At 46.3% G+C, this 19108-nt stretch overlaps 1 protein-coding gene across 3 annotated transcripts in view; it reads right to left on the bottom strand.

The window, feature by feature from the left end:
* Positions 1 to 3392: 3392 nt before the first annotated feature.
* Positions 3393 to 19108, bottom strand: part of SMARCC1 (SWI/SNF related, matrix associated, actin dependent regulator of chromatin subfamily c member 1) — a 125020-nt gene continuing 109304 nt past the window's right edge. For all 3 annotated transcript variants that reach the window (XM_024983285.2, XM_059880120.1, XM_059880121.1), the window contains exons 27-28: positions 7750 to 7926; positions 3393 to 5182 (exon numbers count right to left, since the gene is read on the bottom strand). In XM_024983285.2, coding sequence (XP_024839053.1) covers positions 5085 to 5182; positions 7750 to 7926 — 275 coding nt within the window. In that variant the 3' untranslated portion in view covers positions 3393 to 5084. The remainder of the gene's footprint in view (positions 5183 to 7749; positions 7927 to 19108) is intronic.

Genomic DNA, 19108 nt, shown 5'->3' with positions numbered 1-19108 from the left:
GGACACTGAGATCATGCTAATGAACTGCTAAGACCAGGACTTGTACTAACATTTTGATTTCAAATCTTTCCATTTTATTATGGAGACTTTTCATTCTTGCTTCTTAATTTCAGAAGAGTAATCAGGATGCAGAGGTAGGGCCTCACTTGGCAGAATGGAACCGCAGCCTCTCCCCCTGCCCCACTGGGTGTTTAAGAGTTGATGCTATGGGGTCTTCCCTGGTGGTCCAGTGGTTAACACTCTGTGCTTCCAATGCAGGGATCACAGGTTCAATCCCTGGTCGGGGAAATAAGATCCCACATGCTACACTGCATGGCCAAAACTTAAAGGAAACAAAGCTGAATTTTTAAAAAGAGTTGATACTGTTTTCTTAACAGGGTATAACACTGCCGTCCAGACTCATGTCCTGATCAGCCAGAAAGGGACATCTAGCATGGCCTCTCTCTTGCTCTCCAGCATACCGAGTAGACACACCTAGTTCTGGGCTACAGGTAGTCAGCTCTGTGACATTTTTGGTGATAAGCTGCTGGGAATGATCCTTCTTGCACCATTACCAGGAAGATGCAGAGCCAAGAGGCAGGGGTCTGAGTTCTTTGTGCTGACCACCACCTCCTCACTACCGGAAGCTCGACATTCTCAACTTGCACAAGTGCTCTCATCTTAGAAAAAGACATTACAACTTGGAGGTGGTCACCCTGTTTGGAAGTGGGGCTGCCATCAAATTGGAAAGGCCCCTGAACTGCATTACCTCAAAGCCAAATCAGTTGGGAGAAAGGCACACTGCACATGCCAACACAGCCTCTGACGTGGAGCAGCCAGGCTTGCCTGAGAAAAGTCCTGCTGCCTCAGCAGGCAACCTAAGTGCTGCTAGAGAACCCCACAGCTCCTGCAGGGTACCTGGAACAAGGAATGCCAGTCAACTTGGATGGCCATGGGAGATCCATCACTGTCAGTGACAACAAACCAAAGAAATCAGGAGCTCTGCCCACTTTCAAAGCCCTTGGGGACCGCCCGACAGTGGTGTCGCTGTACTGTATTAGGCATGGTGATTCTGCTGAGACCCACAAAGGCTGTACCCTAAGAGTATGTGGTGGTGTAAGGTGGCTGGCAGCAATCAGGTACCTGGCTGATCCACATGGGTTTGTAAGGGCCTGGAAAGGCCTCTGGAGGCAGAAAGGAGTAAAGATGGCTCCAGTTCTGCACGGCGAGCCAGGAGCAAGATGGGGGGCCATACAAGGTTCTCTGCGGCTGGTGTCCCCTGAAAGCTGGAGTAGGGAAGGGTAGCCCAAGAGAGAGGTAGCTATGATTAACTCAGTAAACTTTGTTTTGGCTGATTCTTCGGACTCTCTCTTCTTCTACCCTTTTAGTCACCCTCTGGGAACTGAAGGTCGACCCTCAGTTTACCAAACCTTGAAGGACACAAACCGTGAAGAACATTTAATTCACAGACTATGTACATTATCCCCCAAGAAACAACTGATTATTATACCGTTCCTTTTTGCTTCGTGGACACCTGGCACTATAGAACCTCTTGACCATCTGGTATTCCCCAGACCATATACATTATCCCCCGTTTTTTTCCTACAAAAACATTAAGTGGCCTGGAGTGCCTTACCTTATTCATGATTGTATGCAGGTCCTAGTGCCTGCTACACAATAGGCTCTCAAATGTTTATGAGACTAATGGACTCACAGAGTGACTCTAAGAAACTGCAGAAGAGCTTGCTCGATCATACAACTTTCTTAACCAGCAATCCTCAAAGGGTGGTCCCAAGACCCATCAGAGTTCCCTGAGAATCTGTTAAAAAGGCAGAATTTCTGAACGGACCCCAGACAGACCTGCTGAATCAGCAGCTTTGAGGATGGGGCCCAGAAGCTTGTATGTTAACAAAGTTATAGATGTTCCTGGTCTGCACCCAAGTTGGAAAAACTGTTCTCAATTGCATTTGGGCGTGGGGTGGGGTTATTCCACAGAAAGGACTTGAGGAACCTGTGGAAACTTGGTTAAATGTACAAGTCTTGGTGTGTTCTAAAAAGAATTCACACTCAGGTTGATAGACCAGTCTTTCATCTGAATCAAGGATTAACGTCCCTCATCACCCCCTGAGAGGAGTGGATGAGTCCTGTGAGACCCAGCTGGTTCCAGAACTCTTCATTGGAGGGAAGGGTCGAATTAGTCAGAAAGCACAGCACAGTTGGCTAACATACTTTCATGAAGGACCAAGTGTCCACTTCCTGGGAGACAAAGAATCTGCTTCTTTTGCTTTGTTGGGTTCGCAAGCATGTTGAAAGCACTGTTTCTGTTTTTTGTGCAGGGCCTGTACCTGTGGGTGCCCGAGGGCTGGCCATGAGAATGTGCCGAAGTTCACAGCATCAGCCCTCAGTGCCTGCCTCTGACACGGGGATGTCTAAACTGTGACCTGACCAACACTCTCTTGTGCACCAGGCAGAACTACTTCTCTGCTGGGGGTGCCAGCATGCTGGCCACCCTTCCTGAAGAACATCCACTCATCTCTCTTCAGTTTGACCACAGAAACCAACAGCGTGCCAGGCACATTCAACCATACATTCCTTAAGCCCCATGAAGGTGAGAAGGTGGTCAGTCAGTCAGGAAACTCAAGCCACTGAACTTTAACTAATGACCAAGACGAGGTGAGGCTGAATATTGAGATTCCTCCTAGGACACATGAAGAAACTGGTATACGAACGCAGAGAATGGGACTAGAATCCAGAAATGATGTTCCATTTATTCACTGAAAAAGAGGGAGATTAGGCCTTCTTGATCAATTTCTTCCAGTCTCCCCAACTCCCTCCCTTCACTTTTCCGAAATAACACACTGAGAAACATTTTTGTACAAAAACCACGTATTATTCCCCCCCTCACAAAATCGGGTGGCTGTATTACAGGAACAAAACCAGATCAAAGACATAAAAAGAAAAAGTCACCACTTATACTGAAACACAACAGTGTTAAGAATTCAGGTATTCTGTAGAATTATTACCAGCATAGTTAAAATATTTCCACCTGGATCTTTTAAATTTGAAAGTGATCACATTAAAGACCTGAGGTTGCAAGAGACCACAGTATGAACCAGAATTCCATTTTCCTTTAAAGACCTCAGTGGAAAAGGTATTTGGAATGAGTTTCCTTTGGGAAAAACTGGCGGGAAAATACAGAAAACCCTGGCCATTGTCAAAAGGCACTGGGATCTTTCTGGAGTCAAAAGCAATGGAATTAAACTCCAGTAGGAGCAAGCTCATTTTCACTCCAAGCGCCTGGAATAAACTCACTAAAGGAACAAGGTCTCCTTGGTTCCAGTACTCTGATGGTGACCAGGGCCACCTGCTTAGAGGTAACACCTGAGGGTTTGAAAGGCAAATCTTAATTGTGGTTTGATTTTTTTTTTTTTTGCTTTCTGATATTAAGGAAAAAGGTTCTAAGGTGTTTTATAAACACCTTCCCACACCCTCACACATGTAAAGCTTTATAGAATATATAGAAAAGATATCCAAAAGATGTTCCACTTTGCATTCTAAAGGAAACTGCCACTTGAGAATGTGAAGGGGCCAGGTGCTTCGGAAACCAAGCTCGACCCAAAACACCGTTTCCCCACCCATGGAAGGATAGAGGAGAGGGAAGAAAGACAAGAAGAGAAAACCAAGAACTCTCAAGTCACTCATCAGCAGGGGTAGAAATGGGCTCATATTAAGGCATTTTTGTGGCTCTTCCTCTGGAATGGCACTCCACTCTCCCAGCCCGAGCACCCCACCCTCAAATCATGATGCTTTGATTGCCAAGTGAGTTCCCTGGTACCCACAGCATCTCCTTGACAACCAACCATGTAATAGATGGAATGTGAGATCTCAGACGGGGAAGGGAGAAGGTATGAGAGGCTGTTGGTCTTGCCCCAATTCTCCAATCCCACCCCAAACCTAAAGTACCGCTTCACTAAATCCCACTCACCCTGACTACTGCAAGAGGTAGTGTGGGGACCTGTAACCCCAGCCAACCTAACCAAGTCCATGAGCTAAACTCAGCACTATCTACTTTTTTTTTAAGTTTTTTCTTTCTTGTAAAGAGGGAGAAAAAGAATGCACACAAAGCAGTGAACAGTGGGCTAGATTCACTGGATGACCATTGCCCAAGACCCCCAAAACTTTCCTGGTTAGTCTAGGGGACTCAGGAATGCCTCCCAAATCGCAGCCCTCAAAGCTTACACTGCTTACACTTTTGGGAAAAACAAAATGCCCACCCCCTCCCCTAGCAATCAAACAAACCGTCTGCATAGAAAACCAGAACCAGTGGGCCCGGGCAAGGAGTGGATCTCTTCTAAAGCTTGTGCTCTCCCCTACCAGGGATGAAAGGGGGTGTTCTGCCAGGCAGGCTGGAGGCTCTCATGGTCCTCACTAAGGATAACATCAGCAGGAGTGGGGGGGATCCCTTTTCCCCATCTCTTTTAATTTTGGTGCGTCCATGTGTGGCAAAAGTCTCATGAAACTTCACCATCAGCACCATTCTTAGCTCAGATAAGCAGAAATAAGGTCACTTACAATGCCTTAAGGTTTGTCCCCTCTGGCTATCCCCTCTGCCCATCACTATTTTTTGGTTCCTATTAACTTAGGATGCTCTCCTTTAAAGCAATAATGACCAAAAGGAAAAAAAAAAAAAAGTGATAATGATTATAAAGTATTATCCATACAAGCGTAAGACAAAGCAAAAACAGAACAAAATTGCAGGAGAGCAAAAACTGATACAGACATAGAGCACTAACGTTGACAGGACCTGCAGATACACTGTCAGCATACCCCACCGCAGGTCAGGGAGACGCCAGGTATTTCAGGGTGACCAGGGCACACTGGCACCACAGGCTTCCCCCTCCCCCTGTGCTGGAGGAGGACCTAACACAGCAGGTGTCAGAGTACGGAGCGGGGTGGCAAGAGGAATGGGGACAATTCAGGGTGCGTGCTTGGGGCTGTGAGAAGAAAACTCCTGAAAGAAACCCAAGGAAGCGGAGGAACACAAGTCTTGTCATCCCCACTCCAGCTGGGGGTGCTGGGCGCGGATGTCCCCTGTGTCTTTCGGGCTAGGGCGCAGCAGAGGCTGGTGGGCCAGGAGCAGGAGGCGGAGGGCCTCCGTCCGCAGGTGCTGGAGGTGGTGGCTGCTGCTGCGGCGGAGGGGGATCTGCAAACACATCCAAAAGAAACTTGTCATTGCTGGGAACACAAGAGGCCTGGGCAAGAGCCCACGCAGAGAAACAGGACTTACAAAGGAAGTTTCTTTACGGCCTGTGAGGCACGGCTGCCGCTGTGGGCTACATGGGGCGCATCTGAACCTCCACGTCACCGCTCATGTGGCTCCCCTGATCCACGCGGCTCAGGGGTGGGGAGGTGTCTGAGTCCGCCCCACTCTCCTTCAAGGCCCGCTCCTTCCAAGAATCCTCCAGACCTTTGCATAAATTAATTATATTTTGATTTTATCATTATCTTAATGCTTCTCACTGCTAATTCTGTCTCTTCAGTTAAATGATAAGTTCCTTCCTAGGCAAGTTCTGTGTCTTCTTTTCTTTCTCTCAGAGTGCCTAGCCTAGCTGGGCACAACACTGCCTATCAGAAACTGCTGGCTCTTATGAACTGTCTCCACCAGGGTCACCGAGATTGACTTGCAGCAGCCAACAAGCTGGACAGTCTGAGGAGGCCCCGCAACTCCTGAACTGTAGTCTCTGGATTTTTGGCCAAAACTAGGTCAGGTCCTGAAGGGAACAATTAGGAAAGGAGCTCTTTCCTATTTCTACTTTGGCTGCTTGAGTGTACAAAGCAACCATAGAGATGATTCAATCCAGGGTTTTAAAAACTTCTAGATTTTGCCAGGGATGAAAACGAAGGAAACACACAATTAAAGCACCTCATTGCTTACCAGCTAATTCATCCAACCTTCCCCTCAGGAGGTGTCCACCCAGTTGCTAAGGCTCTTCAAAGCATTTTTAAGCCCACCGATTTACTCCCTGGCGTCATCTTTCAGGGGAGCAAAGTAAGGCCTGAAGAGGGAAGTGACTCGCCTGATAAGGCCTGCCCAGTGCCCTGAAGCCAAATCAGCAGCTCAGGATCCCTGAAATTCATCTGGGGCAGGAAGTGATGGGGAGCACCTCAAACATTCAACACCCTCAAGGTACTGCACCCAGGGCCCTTTAGGATGGAATCGTGTATGCAAATCAGGTGTTATCAGCAGGACAGGACAGTGGTAAAGACCAATGACATTATGTCTGCAACAGAGATGCAGCATGGTCAACCCTCCAAGTCAGCCAGCACATTTTTACATTGCCTGTGGGGCAGCAAGGCTAGGAAAAGAGGTACACACTAGACTATGATCTCTGATCCTTGACTTAACAAATAACGCTTTTCTTTTTTTTAAAAAATATCTTAATTTATTTGGTTGTACCGGGTGTTAGTTGCAGCACTCAGGATCATTAGTTGCAGCATGTGGGATATCTAGTTCCCTGACCAGGGATCAAACCCGGGCCCCATGCACTGGGAGCGCAATATTAGCCAGTGGACCACCAAGGAAGTCCCTCGTTTCTCACCTGTGATCCTGTACTGACCTGGCTCAACTGCTGTCTTTCTTCTGTGCACCTAACTCTGTCCTCGTCCCTGGGGGTCCAGTGAGAAGGGAGACGCACCTGTGTTGATGGCACTTGTCTCCTGGACCCAGGAAGTCTCCCAGAAAACTACAGTGAGCTCAAGTCACTTCATAGCCTTGTATAACTTATGGTAAATCCTACACTTCTATCCACTTGTTCATGTTTTATTTTCCCAACTAAAGCTCCTGGAGGCCAGGAATGCCTCTGCATCCTAGCTCTCTGTATTGTATTATAAATACATTATTACTACTTTATGTTTTTGTATTATAAATACATTATCATTTTATTATAAGCTGTATTATTATAAACAAACAGGGGTTGACTCCACCTCATGAGGACCCAGGTCCTCCTCTAAAAGGACCTGGGATCACACATGTGGCGGGGCACATGGCCACGATCAGCTGCATTTTGGAATCATTACCATGGTCCACAGGAGTCAGAGGGCAGGCCGGGCTCTGATGCACCCCTTTGGAGGCCAAAGTTGGAGAAGAACAAGGGCTCCATGGCGAAACTGAGCTGGTTTTGCACACACTGCCACAGACACTGTTCAGAAGCATATGTGCCCGCTCCATGGGGCCTGCTAAGACTTCAAAGTCCTTCTCAACACAGCCCTGAATACTCCTTTCTAAGTCTAAGCAGCCACTACCAATATATTGGACAAAAACTTATTATTATTCCTGCCCTAAACCAGACCCTATTCTTTTCTTTACACCTACCTCTTTTAAATCCTGAATCCATAAAAGGCTCCTGTAGAGAAAATAACTACCAGTAGTTCTGTGTATCTACTCAGATTCAAATTAGATAGGCTCAAACAGGCATGGGTGAGGCGTGTCCTTGGCCTCGGCAGAGCCCTTGGTGTCAGGAACGCATCCACGAAGGCTGTGGCATAGCATCCCGGCTAACGAGGAGCACTCTGCGCTCGCCACCTGGGCACCTGTCCACCAGGGATGCTGAAGCGCAATGAGCAAAGCCCAGCCTTTTAGAAGCCCCCCTCACAGGCCATGCTGTCCATGGATCTGTCACACCCCATAGGGAACAAATGGTGCTTGCCTCCCTTGAGTACAGCTCTCCCCAGAAGTCCCGAGGGTAATGCCTCCCCCAACTGGGTACTTACACATGCCGTTAGGTGCCGTGAGGGGTACCCGGGGTCCTAAGATGTTTCCTGGGATTGGAGGCATACCAGGAGGGGTGGGGCCACTCCCAGGGGGGTGGATGCTGGCTGCAACGGTGGGCATCATGCGGCCTGGCATGGGCTGCCCAGGCATCATGGAACCTGGGCCTGGTATCTGACCTGTGGAGGAGATTCAGAGCACTAAGGTAAGGAAGACAGGAATCAACTCACTGCCCGAGACTGCTCAATACAGACAGATATCTAACCCTCCAAAAGGATTTGAAAGATCAATAGAACAATAATCTGGAATAATCTGACTAGCTTTTAATTCGGGGTGGGGTCGGGGGCATGGAGGGATGATGGGGCAGGTCTGTGGAGTCAACGACTACCCTAAACCCTGGTATAGGCAGGTAACTGTAAGACGCTATTACCAAAAAAAATCCTTAAAGAAAGCATTCACTCTGGTGAGTTTGGGTGAACAATGGATTGTCAAATATCTTCCTGAGGACACGAAATACCAAGCACGGACCACAGGGAATGGAGGGCTTACCAGCAAGTCAGTGCACAGTCTAAGAACTGAAGCTCAGTCCAGACTGAGCTTCACGCACAGGCTATCTGGGAAGGTATGCCTGAAAGGGGATTGGTCACTACCATGAAATCACCATTAAAAGGGGATTCTAATTGGAAGTCTCAAGTTCTTTTCACAAAAACAAATCTCTCCCCCTGCCCCCAGCCATGAAGCACTGGCCCTGGAGAACCATGGTGGGGGAGGGACATGAGAGACAGACAACTCCTTCATCTCTTCCTACTGCTTTGATACGAAAGACGGGAGACACTGGTCACAAGGACAGTGCAACACCTCCTGTGTTCAGGCTCACACTGAACCTTCAGGACCTTCAGCACACTTTTCCTGAAAAGAACCAGACAGTAAATATTTGGACTTCACAGGTCATATGGCCTCTGTCACAACTTTTCAACTTGGCTATTATAGCATGAAGACAGAGAATATGCAACAAATAAGTTTTGCTGTTGTGTAGTCACTGTCCAACTCATTTGTGACCCATGGACTGTAGCCCGCCAGGCTCCTCTGTCCATGGGACTCTCCAAGCAAGAACAATGGAGTGGGTTGCCATTTCATCCTCCAAGGGATCTTCCTGATACAGGATCTTCCCAAACTCATGTCTCCTGCATTGGCAAGTGGATTTGTTTTACCACTGAGCCAACAGGGAAGCCATAACAAATAGGTGACGTGTATTATAATACATCCTTATGGACTCTGAAATGTGAATTTCACATAATTTTCATGTGACATAAACATTTTTGAGTTTTCTCCAACTACTTAAACTGCAAAAACCATTCTTATCTTATGGCCCCTACAAACATAGGAGATAGACCAGATTTGGTTGTGATTAGCCAATCCTGCCTTTTAATTTCAATTTCAAAAAGAAAAGCCAGGACTGGCTAAACTACAAACAAACTAAAAAGACACTTGCTCCTTGGAAAGAAAGCTATAACCAAGAGAGACAACATATTAAAACGCAGAGGTATAACTGTCAACAAATGTGTGTATAGACAGAGCTATGATTTTTCCAGCAGTCATGAATGGATACGAGAGTTGGATCAAAAGAAGGCTGAGTGTCAAAGAATTGATGCTTTCCAACTGTGGTCCTGGAGAAGGCTCTTGAGAGTTCTTTGGAATGCAAAAAGATCAAACCAGTCAAAATCCTAAAGGAAATCAACCCTGAAGATTAAATGGAAGGAGTGATGCTGAAGTTGAAGCTCCAATACTTTGGCTGCCTGATGGGAAGAGCTGACTCATCGGAAAAGACCTGGATGCTGGGAAAGATTGAAGGCAAAAAGAGAAGCGGGCAGCAGAGGATGAGATGGTTAGATAGCATCACTGACTCAATGGACATGAATCTGAGTGAACGCTAGGGGTAGAGGAGGAGAGAGGAGCCTGGCATGCTGCAGTCCATGGGGCCACAAAGAATCAGACATGACTGAGACAACTTAGCACGAACACACACTACCAGATAGCTAACTGGCAACTAACACAGGTAGAGCAGGAGAGGAGACAGCTCAAGAGCTCTTTCGCAGTGCTTAGAGAATGGCCTGTCTTAACAAAGACAAAGCTTTAAGCCTCACACCATCTATTTCCAGTGTCTGTTCCCTGAGCCAGGACTCAGAGAGAGGAGCCTTTTACTACAGGGTGTCCACAAAGAGAATCTCAGTGAAATGTAAGAGGCAAGAAGAGAGGTGGTCCATTGTCTCTGGAGGACGTTTGTTTTTTTTTAATTTTTAAAAATATTGATTCATGTGGCTACACTGGGTCTTAGTCGCCGCATGTGGGATCTAGTAACCTGACCAGGGATTCAACCTGGCTCCCTGCACTAGGAGCATGGAGTCTTAACCACTGGTCCCCCAAGAAAATCCCAAGATTACTTTTTAAAAAACATAATACATCTGCCTTATGCCCCAGAATAAACAGGAGAGCAAGTCTGGGGCTCTGGGGCCCCCCTGCTCTCTTATGCAATTCCGAGGAAGTGCAGAAGAGCCCCAGAGGTCTTCTCCACATGCTGGAGAATGAGTTGATCAAATCCCCTCAGAGAAAGCAAGAGTAGCTGCTGGGCTGACATGACCGCCACCCTCACACCACTGAACATGTCATTAAAGCTGCTGGGGGCCTGGGCCACAGGGCGAGGACAGATTTAGGCAGTGCTGAAGTCTATCCGTGGACAGGATGACACAGAGATGAAAGCCACAAAGGCCAAGTACCCTACAAGCCATACAAGGGATGAGGACACATGAAGGGTAGGCAGGGAAACCAAGGGAAAACTATGGAAGGAGCAAGTGAACGAACTTGATACCTTGTGGCTAATTAAGACCAATCTGTGGACAATTTAGGATTTTGGATGATGTGTATACAAACTGAAGGAGGAGAATTAGGAACAGGGTAACAGGAGACTATATACTCGCCATCCCCTCTGAGATAACTACATCACCTTACTATCTACCACCTGCATTACATGTAGGAGTAATAAGCTCAAAAGATTATTTAAAAACAATGCCCAGGTTAGAGCTCAGCTGTCCATGCTTGGTCTGTCTACACGAATCAAGGCACAAGGGGTCGGATGAGTCATGCACACAGAACAAGGTGAGAGATGTGGCCAGTAAGGCTACAGGGGCCTGGCTAAAGGCTTCTGGAGAAGCGCCTGATTTTCTGTGTGATGAAAAGTGATAAGGAGGGATGGGGAGAGGTGCCCTAGGTGGCTCAGTGGTAAATAATCTGCCTGCCAATGAAGGAGCCATGGGTTTGATCCCTGGTCCAGGAAGACCCCACATGCCCTGGAGCAACTAAGCCTGTGATCCACAACTACTGAGCCTGTGCTCTAGAGCTCGGGAGCAACAACTTCTGAAGCTCTTGTACCTTAGAGCCCGTGCTCAGCAACAGAAAAGCCCACCCCAAAGAGAAGCCCATGCACCACAACTAGAGAGTAACTCCCACGAGCCGCAACTAGAGAAAGCCCACGCACAGCAATGAAGACCCAGCACAGCCTTAAATAAATAAAAAAAAATTTTTTAAAGAAGGAATGCAGAGGAGTCTCAGTCTAGAACTGAGGAGAAGAGCTTTTGCACAGAAGTAGGGGCTGAATGAGGGCAGGTTGAATAGAAAAGAGCTGGGAACAGCACCCTACAGGCATCCTGGAGACGGATGAGAGAACGAGGAAGAGGAAGGGGGCAAGTGTGAAGTTGAGAAGGAGAAAAAATGGGAGTCTGGCATCTGACTGGCATGTGCAATGCAGAGAATGGGGAAGGGCTCTGGGGTCAGGAGGTGCATGACTGGCTGCCATTCCAGTGGAACGATGAGATGGAGTGAAGGGAAGGCACAGAACCCTCAAAGCTTCCAATGGACAGTAAGCAGCACACACAGAGCCTTATTCTTCTGAGAATTAGGGTCAGTCCTCTGGAACTCTCCCAGTTTCCTTCTTACCACACACGTGCGAGGTCATTACTAAACACAAGGCTTTGTTTCCCACTCTCCGGATCTCCTTACTGTTGTTGTCGTAGAGTCGCTCAGTCTTGTCTGACTCTTTGCAACCCCATGGATTGCAGCCCACCAGGTTCCTCGTCCATGGGATTTCTGAGGCAAGAATACTGAAGTGAGCTGCCATCTTCTTCTCCAGGGGATCTTTCAGACCAAGGGATTGAACTTTTGTCTCCTGCTTGGTAGGTGGATTCTTTACCGCTGAGCCACCTAGGAAACTCTCAAGTCTCTACTGATTCTCTAATGGTATTTCAGGTGGTGAGCAGGGAGAGGAGAGATATCTTTGCTGTTGTTGGGGACAGGAGGCCTAGTTTGAATCCAGACCTACAAAATCCCAACCTGGAGATGAAAGAACCCTTTTAATGGACTTGCTGTGATGAATGGAAGCTGTTCACTAGAGCAAATAATACAGCTCATGCTTGTCAATGGGTACAGACTGCCCTCTTCTACCCAGTTCAACCTGGACAAGAGGCCTTTGAGCAAGTTAGGAAGAACATTTTGCCAGCCCTTCTCAGATCTCTCTCTCTGGAAAACTGGTATTAGAGCACTGAAGAATGCCTTTACAAAAAGGTCAGACTGAGTAAGGGAGAAAGAAAGAAGGAAGAGCACAGACCAGGTGTATGCTAAGTGAACGGACACACAACTGCTCAGTCTTAACCATTCTTATCTACAGCAGCACAACAGAGTTTTCTACTGTGATATCTTGAGCAAGGTATGGGCTGCCCAAACTCCTGGCTGACCAGTGAGCACACCCGTCAGTAAGCCACCCAGTAACACTCTCAAAGGGGAAAGCACTGGTGAAAGTTGTTCAGTCACGTCTGACTCTGTGACCCCATGGACTATACAGATCATGGAATTCTCCAGGCCAGAATATTGGAGTGGGTAGCCTTTCCCTTCTCCAGGTGATTGTCCCAACCCAGGGATTGAACCCAAGTCTCCCACATTGCAGGCAGATTCTTTACCAGCTGAGCCACAAGGGAAGTCCAAGAATACTGGAGTGGGTAGCCTATCCCTTCTCCAGCGGATCTTCCCAACCCAGGAATCAAACTGGGGTCTCCTGCATTGCAGGTGGATGCTTGACTAACTGAGCTATCAGGGAAGCCCCTACAATACCATTCTCAACAGGGAAAGCAGAGATGAATGAGACTGCAAACTGAACAGTGCGATCTCCACTTCACGCTGACCTAGATGAGTGGTTCTGGACAAGCTGTTTAGGATGACCCAAGCCTCAGTTTCCTGAGATTATTAGAAAGAGCAATGTTAAATATATGCTGTACTCTAACATCCAGTTCTCTGTACGATCAGGGAAACGGTTTGCTATGATGTCTTACTATGTCTGCGGCTCTGCCTTATGAAAGGAAGAACAAACATTCTCAAGTTAGACAGACGCTCAGAAAAAGTTAAGAGATTTCTTTACAGTCTTCAAACTTTAAAGAGGAATCAGATCCAAGTCTTTTGATTCTAAATCTAATTATTTACCATACTATTCCATGCTCAAATCCAACAGGTCATGTGAAAGGACTTCAGGTACCAGTCAGCATTAAAAAAAAATGATATAAACTTTAATTCCAAGCACCATGTTTTCTTCTTCACTGTATCAACAATAAAGAGACTGCTCTGCTTCCTGCAATATATAATTCTAACAAATAAACTTGCTAGCACCTTGCAGTGGGTGGGATGGTGGCCTCCAAACACATACACACACATTCTAACACCTGGAACCTGTAAATGTTAACTGTATTTGGAAAAAGCATCTTTGCAGATTTTAGCTGAGGATCTTGCGATCATCCTAGATTATCTTGGTGGGCCCTACATCCAATGCTGAGTGTCCTTATAAGGGACACACGGAGGAAAAGACACAGGGAGAAGAAGGAAGATAAAGATGGAGTAAAGAAAGGTGTGGCCATAATCCAGGGAAAGCTATCAGCAAGCAGAAGTGGAAGAGGCAAGGAACAGATCTCCCTGAAAGCTCCTGGAGGGAAGCATGACCTTGCTCCCTTAGCTCCCAGAAATGTGAAACCCCTACATTTCTGTTGCTATGAGTTACCATGTTTATGAAAGGGGAAGACAAAGACTGAGTAGCTCATCCAATGTCATGAAGCGTATAAGTAAGGGAGCCTGGCTCTGACCTAGGGGCTCTGGCTCCAGAGATGGTACCCGTAACACAGAGCACTCTGAGGATGAAAGTCTGAAGCATCCGTCTTCCAGTAGACTGTATGATGGAAACCCTGCTGCACTAAACACTTGGAGAGTGTTGGAGTCTTGGAAAGAGGGGAATCAGTGGCACATTAACACAGACGCATAGGCTTCCCTGGTGGCTCAGATGGTAAAGAATCTGCCTGGAACGCAGGAGACACGGGTTTGATCCCTGGGTCGGGAAGATCCCCCGGAGAAAGGAATGCTTACCCACTCCAGCATTCTTGCCTGGAGAATCCCACGGACAGAGGAGCCTCGTGGGCTACAGTCCATGGGGTCGCAAAAAGTTGAACACGACTGAGCAACTAACATTTTCAACTTTCACAAGGTGACATCTACTAAAACAACACTGGGATAAGCTGCAAGCTCTGCTGTCAGGTCCATCGGCACTGCTTCCAAGCCACCTGCTCAGAGGCAGTGGCCGATTCCCCTACTACCCTAAATCTGTTTAACAACAAGCTGGGCCAGGGGAGCTCTAGGCTTTTAAGACCAAACTACAAACCCAACAGCTGGAAAACAAAACAAAACAACAAACCCTTTCTTTTGCAATAAATCCTGAAGCTTTCTGTAGAACAGTGTTCTTCCATCCTCCTGTCATAAACGGAGCCAAAAAGCCACCAGAGTATTGGTATTTAAGGTATGAGAAGACAGTGGCTCCTTGGGAAGAGGTGGCAACAGAAAGGAAGGACTAGAGGAACAACGGTTTATTTCTGCTTGTGGGACTTTGCACAGACAGACATTTCTCAGGAAAGCAAGGAACACTATGAGTGAGGCAACGTCTCCGTGCCATCCGGAGGCGCTGGTGTGCCCAGGGCAGTGGATTTAGAGAACAGATAGCGAGGAGACAGAATGCTGCTCTGAGTTGGGGCCTGTCGCTTGCAGGCAATGACAGTGACCTCACGGAATCTTTCAGGTTGTCAGAAAGACTGAAAGAGAGGGCCCAGACTATAATTAAGGAAATGAAGCCTCAGAGAGGCAATGGAATCTGGTCCCAAGTCATAAGAACAAGGGACTGAGCTGTCTGACCCCAAGGTGCATTGTCTTTTCCTGTACATCATCCTGCCTTAGAAGGGTATTCCTTTCCTTGGAAAAGCCGATTTCTAAGGACAAAATTTGAAGAGGGGTAGAGTTTAAGAGGACTGAGGAGAAGCCAAAAACCAACTTCTTACAAAGTCAACCCCTGTCCTTTTGAGATCTAAATGTCCTTGGCTTTTCTGGGTTTTGATATAGGTCTCATCATTTTTAAATGGATGACAAGATGGGAAAGCATTTCATTTTATTTTTACTAAACATTAAGAAGTCTGGTCCACAGATATCCAAAATGAATAGGAGCAGGCCTTATCAAACAAAATAAAGGATGTGGGCATGTATTTTTATTAAGTGGAAAAAAAAATCTCAGGTGCTTCCTTTTCCAGTAGAGAGGGAGGTGAGAGAGAGATGTGGCTTCAGAACAGCAGCATCAAAGCATAAACTGGTGGGAGTCTGACCTACATACGAGCTTTTTTTTTTTTTTTTAAAGCAGTAGGCATCTGAAGCCTGAAAAATGGAAAGGTTTGCTAAAATTAGGCTTTGCCTAGTGGAAAAACCCCTCTCACTATCAGGTTTATTAGATCTTATACTAAAGTGTTACAGATACCACACTCAACAGAGTATCATCTAAGGACTTCATATTTATTCTCTGGGATGGGAGAGGCAGGTGGGTAAAAGAACACAAAACAACGAAAGGGAACCCATGAATTTCCAACCATAAGCACATTTCCTTGCTGTTTCTAACCACCCACAACACACCCTCTGGCGAGTCCCCCAGAGAACGGAAATAACCATGAGGGCCAAGTGAGGGGAAGCCAGGGCTCCCCGGAGATTGCTCCTCGGCGGCAGCTTCCGGGAGGGGGGAGACCCACAGATGCTCTTTGTTGAAGACTGTGCCCTCACTGTTCTCTTTGTGGGGATAACCTGCCACTCCGGAAAGCGGCACGGCAGCCTTGTTATCACATGATGCGAGCAGGACCAAAGGCACCGCAGATAATAAAAACTTGGCTGCCGTGATGAGCTGTTTCAGTTCCCTTTTCAGTGTGGGGCTCTGAGTTGGGGGGAGAGAAGAGGCTAGGAAGTAGTGAGTGGCTGTAATCCTTTCTTGAGCACTACTTCCCACAGGGAGGGTTGTGTAAGTGGATCTAACGTGGGGGCCTGAAAGTCAAGGGCTTAATGCTTTGCTTGGAAATTTCATTGAACAACCAGTATTTTATTCATTGATGCAAAATATTCTAGTTTTATTACTAAAACATCTCTATCATCCCTGAGTTCTCATCAGATCAGATCAATTCCTACTCCGATTTTGGGGGGGCACTTCTAAAAATTCTTACACTATTAATGAGGAAATGATACAGGTTATTTAAACCAACTTGTCCTTTTCTCTCCGTTTTTCACACACAGAGACACATAAAAAGGCTTCCCCAATGCAGGCGGCTCACTCCAGATCCGTGAGGCATGAATACTCAAGAGCGCCTCATTTACTATTAAAAGCCCAAGGGGAAGGCAGAGCTTACACTGCACTCACATCCTAGATTTTTAGGCAATCTCCCTAAAATACACTTGGCCCTCTGTTCCACCGTATCCATGGGATCAGCATCTGTGGGTATGGAGGGCCGACTGTATTCACTGTTCAGTATCATTTTCTTTAAGAGACGTGAACATCTATGGATACTCATGCATCCCCCACTGGGGTCCAGAACCAATCCCTGGTGGAAACAGAGACGACTGTAGGTGCTAAGGTCCCTAGGGGAGACACCCTGCAGTCACAGGTGTCCTCCTTGATCACAATCAAGAACACCCCAGGGAAGAGCAGCCACTACCCTGCCATGCTCCTTGGCTCCCCATGTGCTGTCATGAATGCAATGGGCCAGGCTGCAGGCAAGCATGTGTTCAAGAACTGGTGGCTGCCATGACTCTTTCATCTGTGCCAATTTAGAAAGGCAGTAGTGCAGGAAGAACTAGTTACACTTTAACTTTCGAATCACTTCCATGAGATCACACTGTGTTTCAATTTAAATGAAAGACAAAACACAGTGCTGTGTACTTTATGAAGATCAACAAAACCTAAGAGTGTTATAGGGATGGCTATGGGCACCTCCAGTTTCCATTTGCTAACTGTACACTGGAGATTCTTCCTTTGACTTTTTGTTTGATGGAAACAAATCACCTTTGGACACTTTATCAGGGAGAAGAACAAAACCTACAAAAAGCTAGAGTTTGAGGTGAGTAAGGAGTACGACCAAATAGTAAGAGCCCAGAAGACAGATAGCAGCAAACAGATGCTCTGTATACAAAAATTCTAAGCATGTGAATGAATTAAAGAGGTGAATGGAAGGACTGCAGAAGTACAAACTAAATGGAATATTTACAGGTGTTGGTTTATACTAGCCCCTCTGGTGCTTGGGCCCAAAAGGGCTCGACAGTCTCACAACAAGGAGCCATATTTTAATGGGTTCTACCATGAACTGATGGCCAATTATGTGGAGAAAGATTACATGTGTTTTATCTACAAAATAATATGAATTCTATTAGGTCAGAGAGCTGGACAAATTCACCACTTGACCTTCTTTCACCACTTTCCCAATCTTGCTGGTTTTGAGAGGCTGATTTTTCTCCTTCCTTCACACACCATAAATTCTGGCCAAATACCAAAAGCTAGTCTACTGACCTGGATAATTACCCCCAGCTTATACATAAATGCTGGGGGCCTGTTAACTTTTCTAAACCTAGGAAATATTAGTCAGAAGGACTATATTCACAGTTATGAACTTACACCTGTGGCAAATAAGAGACTAAAGTTGTTCTCCACCTAAAATATTACAGACTCCCTTGCTTGCCTTAATATAAAAAGCCCCTTTAGCCAGTTTCTAGAATCTGTTAAAACCAGTCTTTTCTGAACTGCTAATATTAAGTTAGCTTTTAATTAGTGGGTTCAATTTATTATTCATAATTTTACTTTCCAACACATCTGATTTTTATATTCAAACGCCAAAGCAACCCCACAAAAGGGAAACTATGGAAAATGATCACCTTGAGCTGCTGGAACTCTTACACCCTAAGGGAGAGAATGTAAACTGGCATTAGCATTTTGGCAAAATTTTGGCAGCATCAACTAATGTGAATACATGGAATTCCTAAGACTCATTCTAGGCATGTGGCAAATTTCACTACTTAAGGGCACACACAACAGAAATGTATACCAATGCCTCGAAAAGACGTGTGCACACGCATGTTCACAGCAGCACTATTTCTAATTACTAAAATGGAAAAGAATCGAACATCCATCAACAGGACAATGGATCATGGTATATAATAAATCATGGCAGGGCCACACAGTGGAATACATGCAGTAAGAACAAAGAGCAAATCGATGACCAGTCACGACAATGCAGATGCATTTCACATACGCAGTGTCGAGTGAAAGAAGCCAAACCGACAAAAATCAGCACAAGATCCCTTCCAGATATCATTCAAAACCAGCCCAACTGGTCTATGGTGTTGGACTTTGGGACAGTTGCTACCCCAGGGGAGGGAGGAGCTTGCGAAAAGCCATGAGGGGTCTTCAGAGTGTTGGTTACAAAGGTACGTTCTCTTTGTTAAAAATCATCAAGTATTTACTAGGGCTAGTGTATTTTTTCATATGTATGTTACATTTCAATAGAAAAATTTTCAAGAAAACAGGGACTTTCTTGGCAGTTCAGTGATTAAGACTTTGCACTTCCACTGCAGGGGGTGTGGGTGTGATCCCTGGTTGGGGAACTAAGCTCTCACATACCGCATGGCAAAAACAGAATAGCTTGGCACAAAAACACTCTCATTATACACATAATGATCCTTTTCTTCAAAATTCACTTAAGAAAAGCCTATTTCTCTAAGTAAAAAGAGAAACATAACCTATCTGTATTCTACAGGCTATTTTAAGAACTCTAGTTTTCCGCCACTGTCTCCCTGAAAGAATATAGCTGTATCTGAGTCTGCTACCAATCCACTTGGTCCTCCATCACAGGAAGGGGCATCGTGATATCACTTTGCCATAAGAGGGAGTCCAGCAGGAAGCCTGGCTCCACCATGTGGCAAGGTAACATAGCC

Source organism: Bos taurus, chromosome 22 (genome assembly GCF_002263795.3).
Source record: "Bos taurus isolate L1 Dominette 01449 registration number 42190680 breed Hereford chromosome 22, ARS-UCD2.0, whole genome shotgun sequence".
Lineage (NCBI taxonomy): Eukaryota > Metazoa > Chordata > Mammalia > Artiodactyla > Bovidae > Bos > Bos taurus.
Note: the sequence above shows the minus strand (reverse complement) of the source record. Positions and strands in the feature narration are given on the sequence as shown.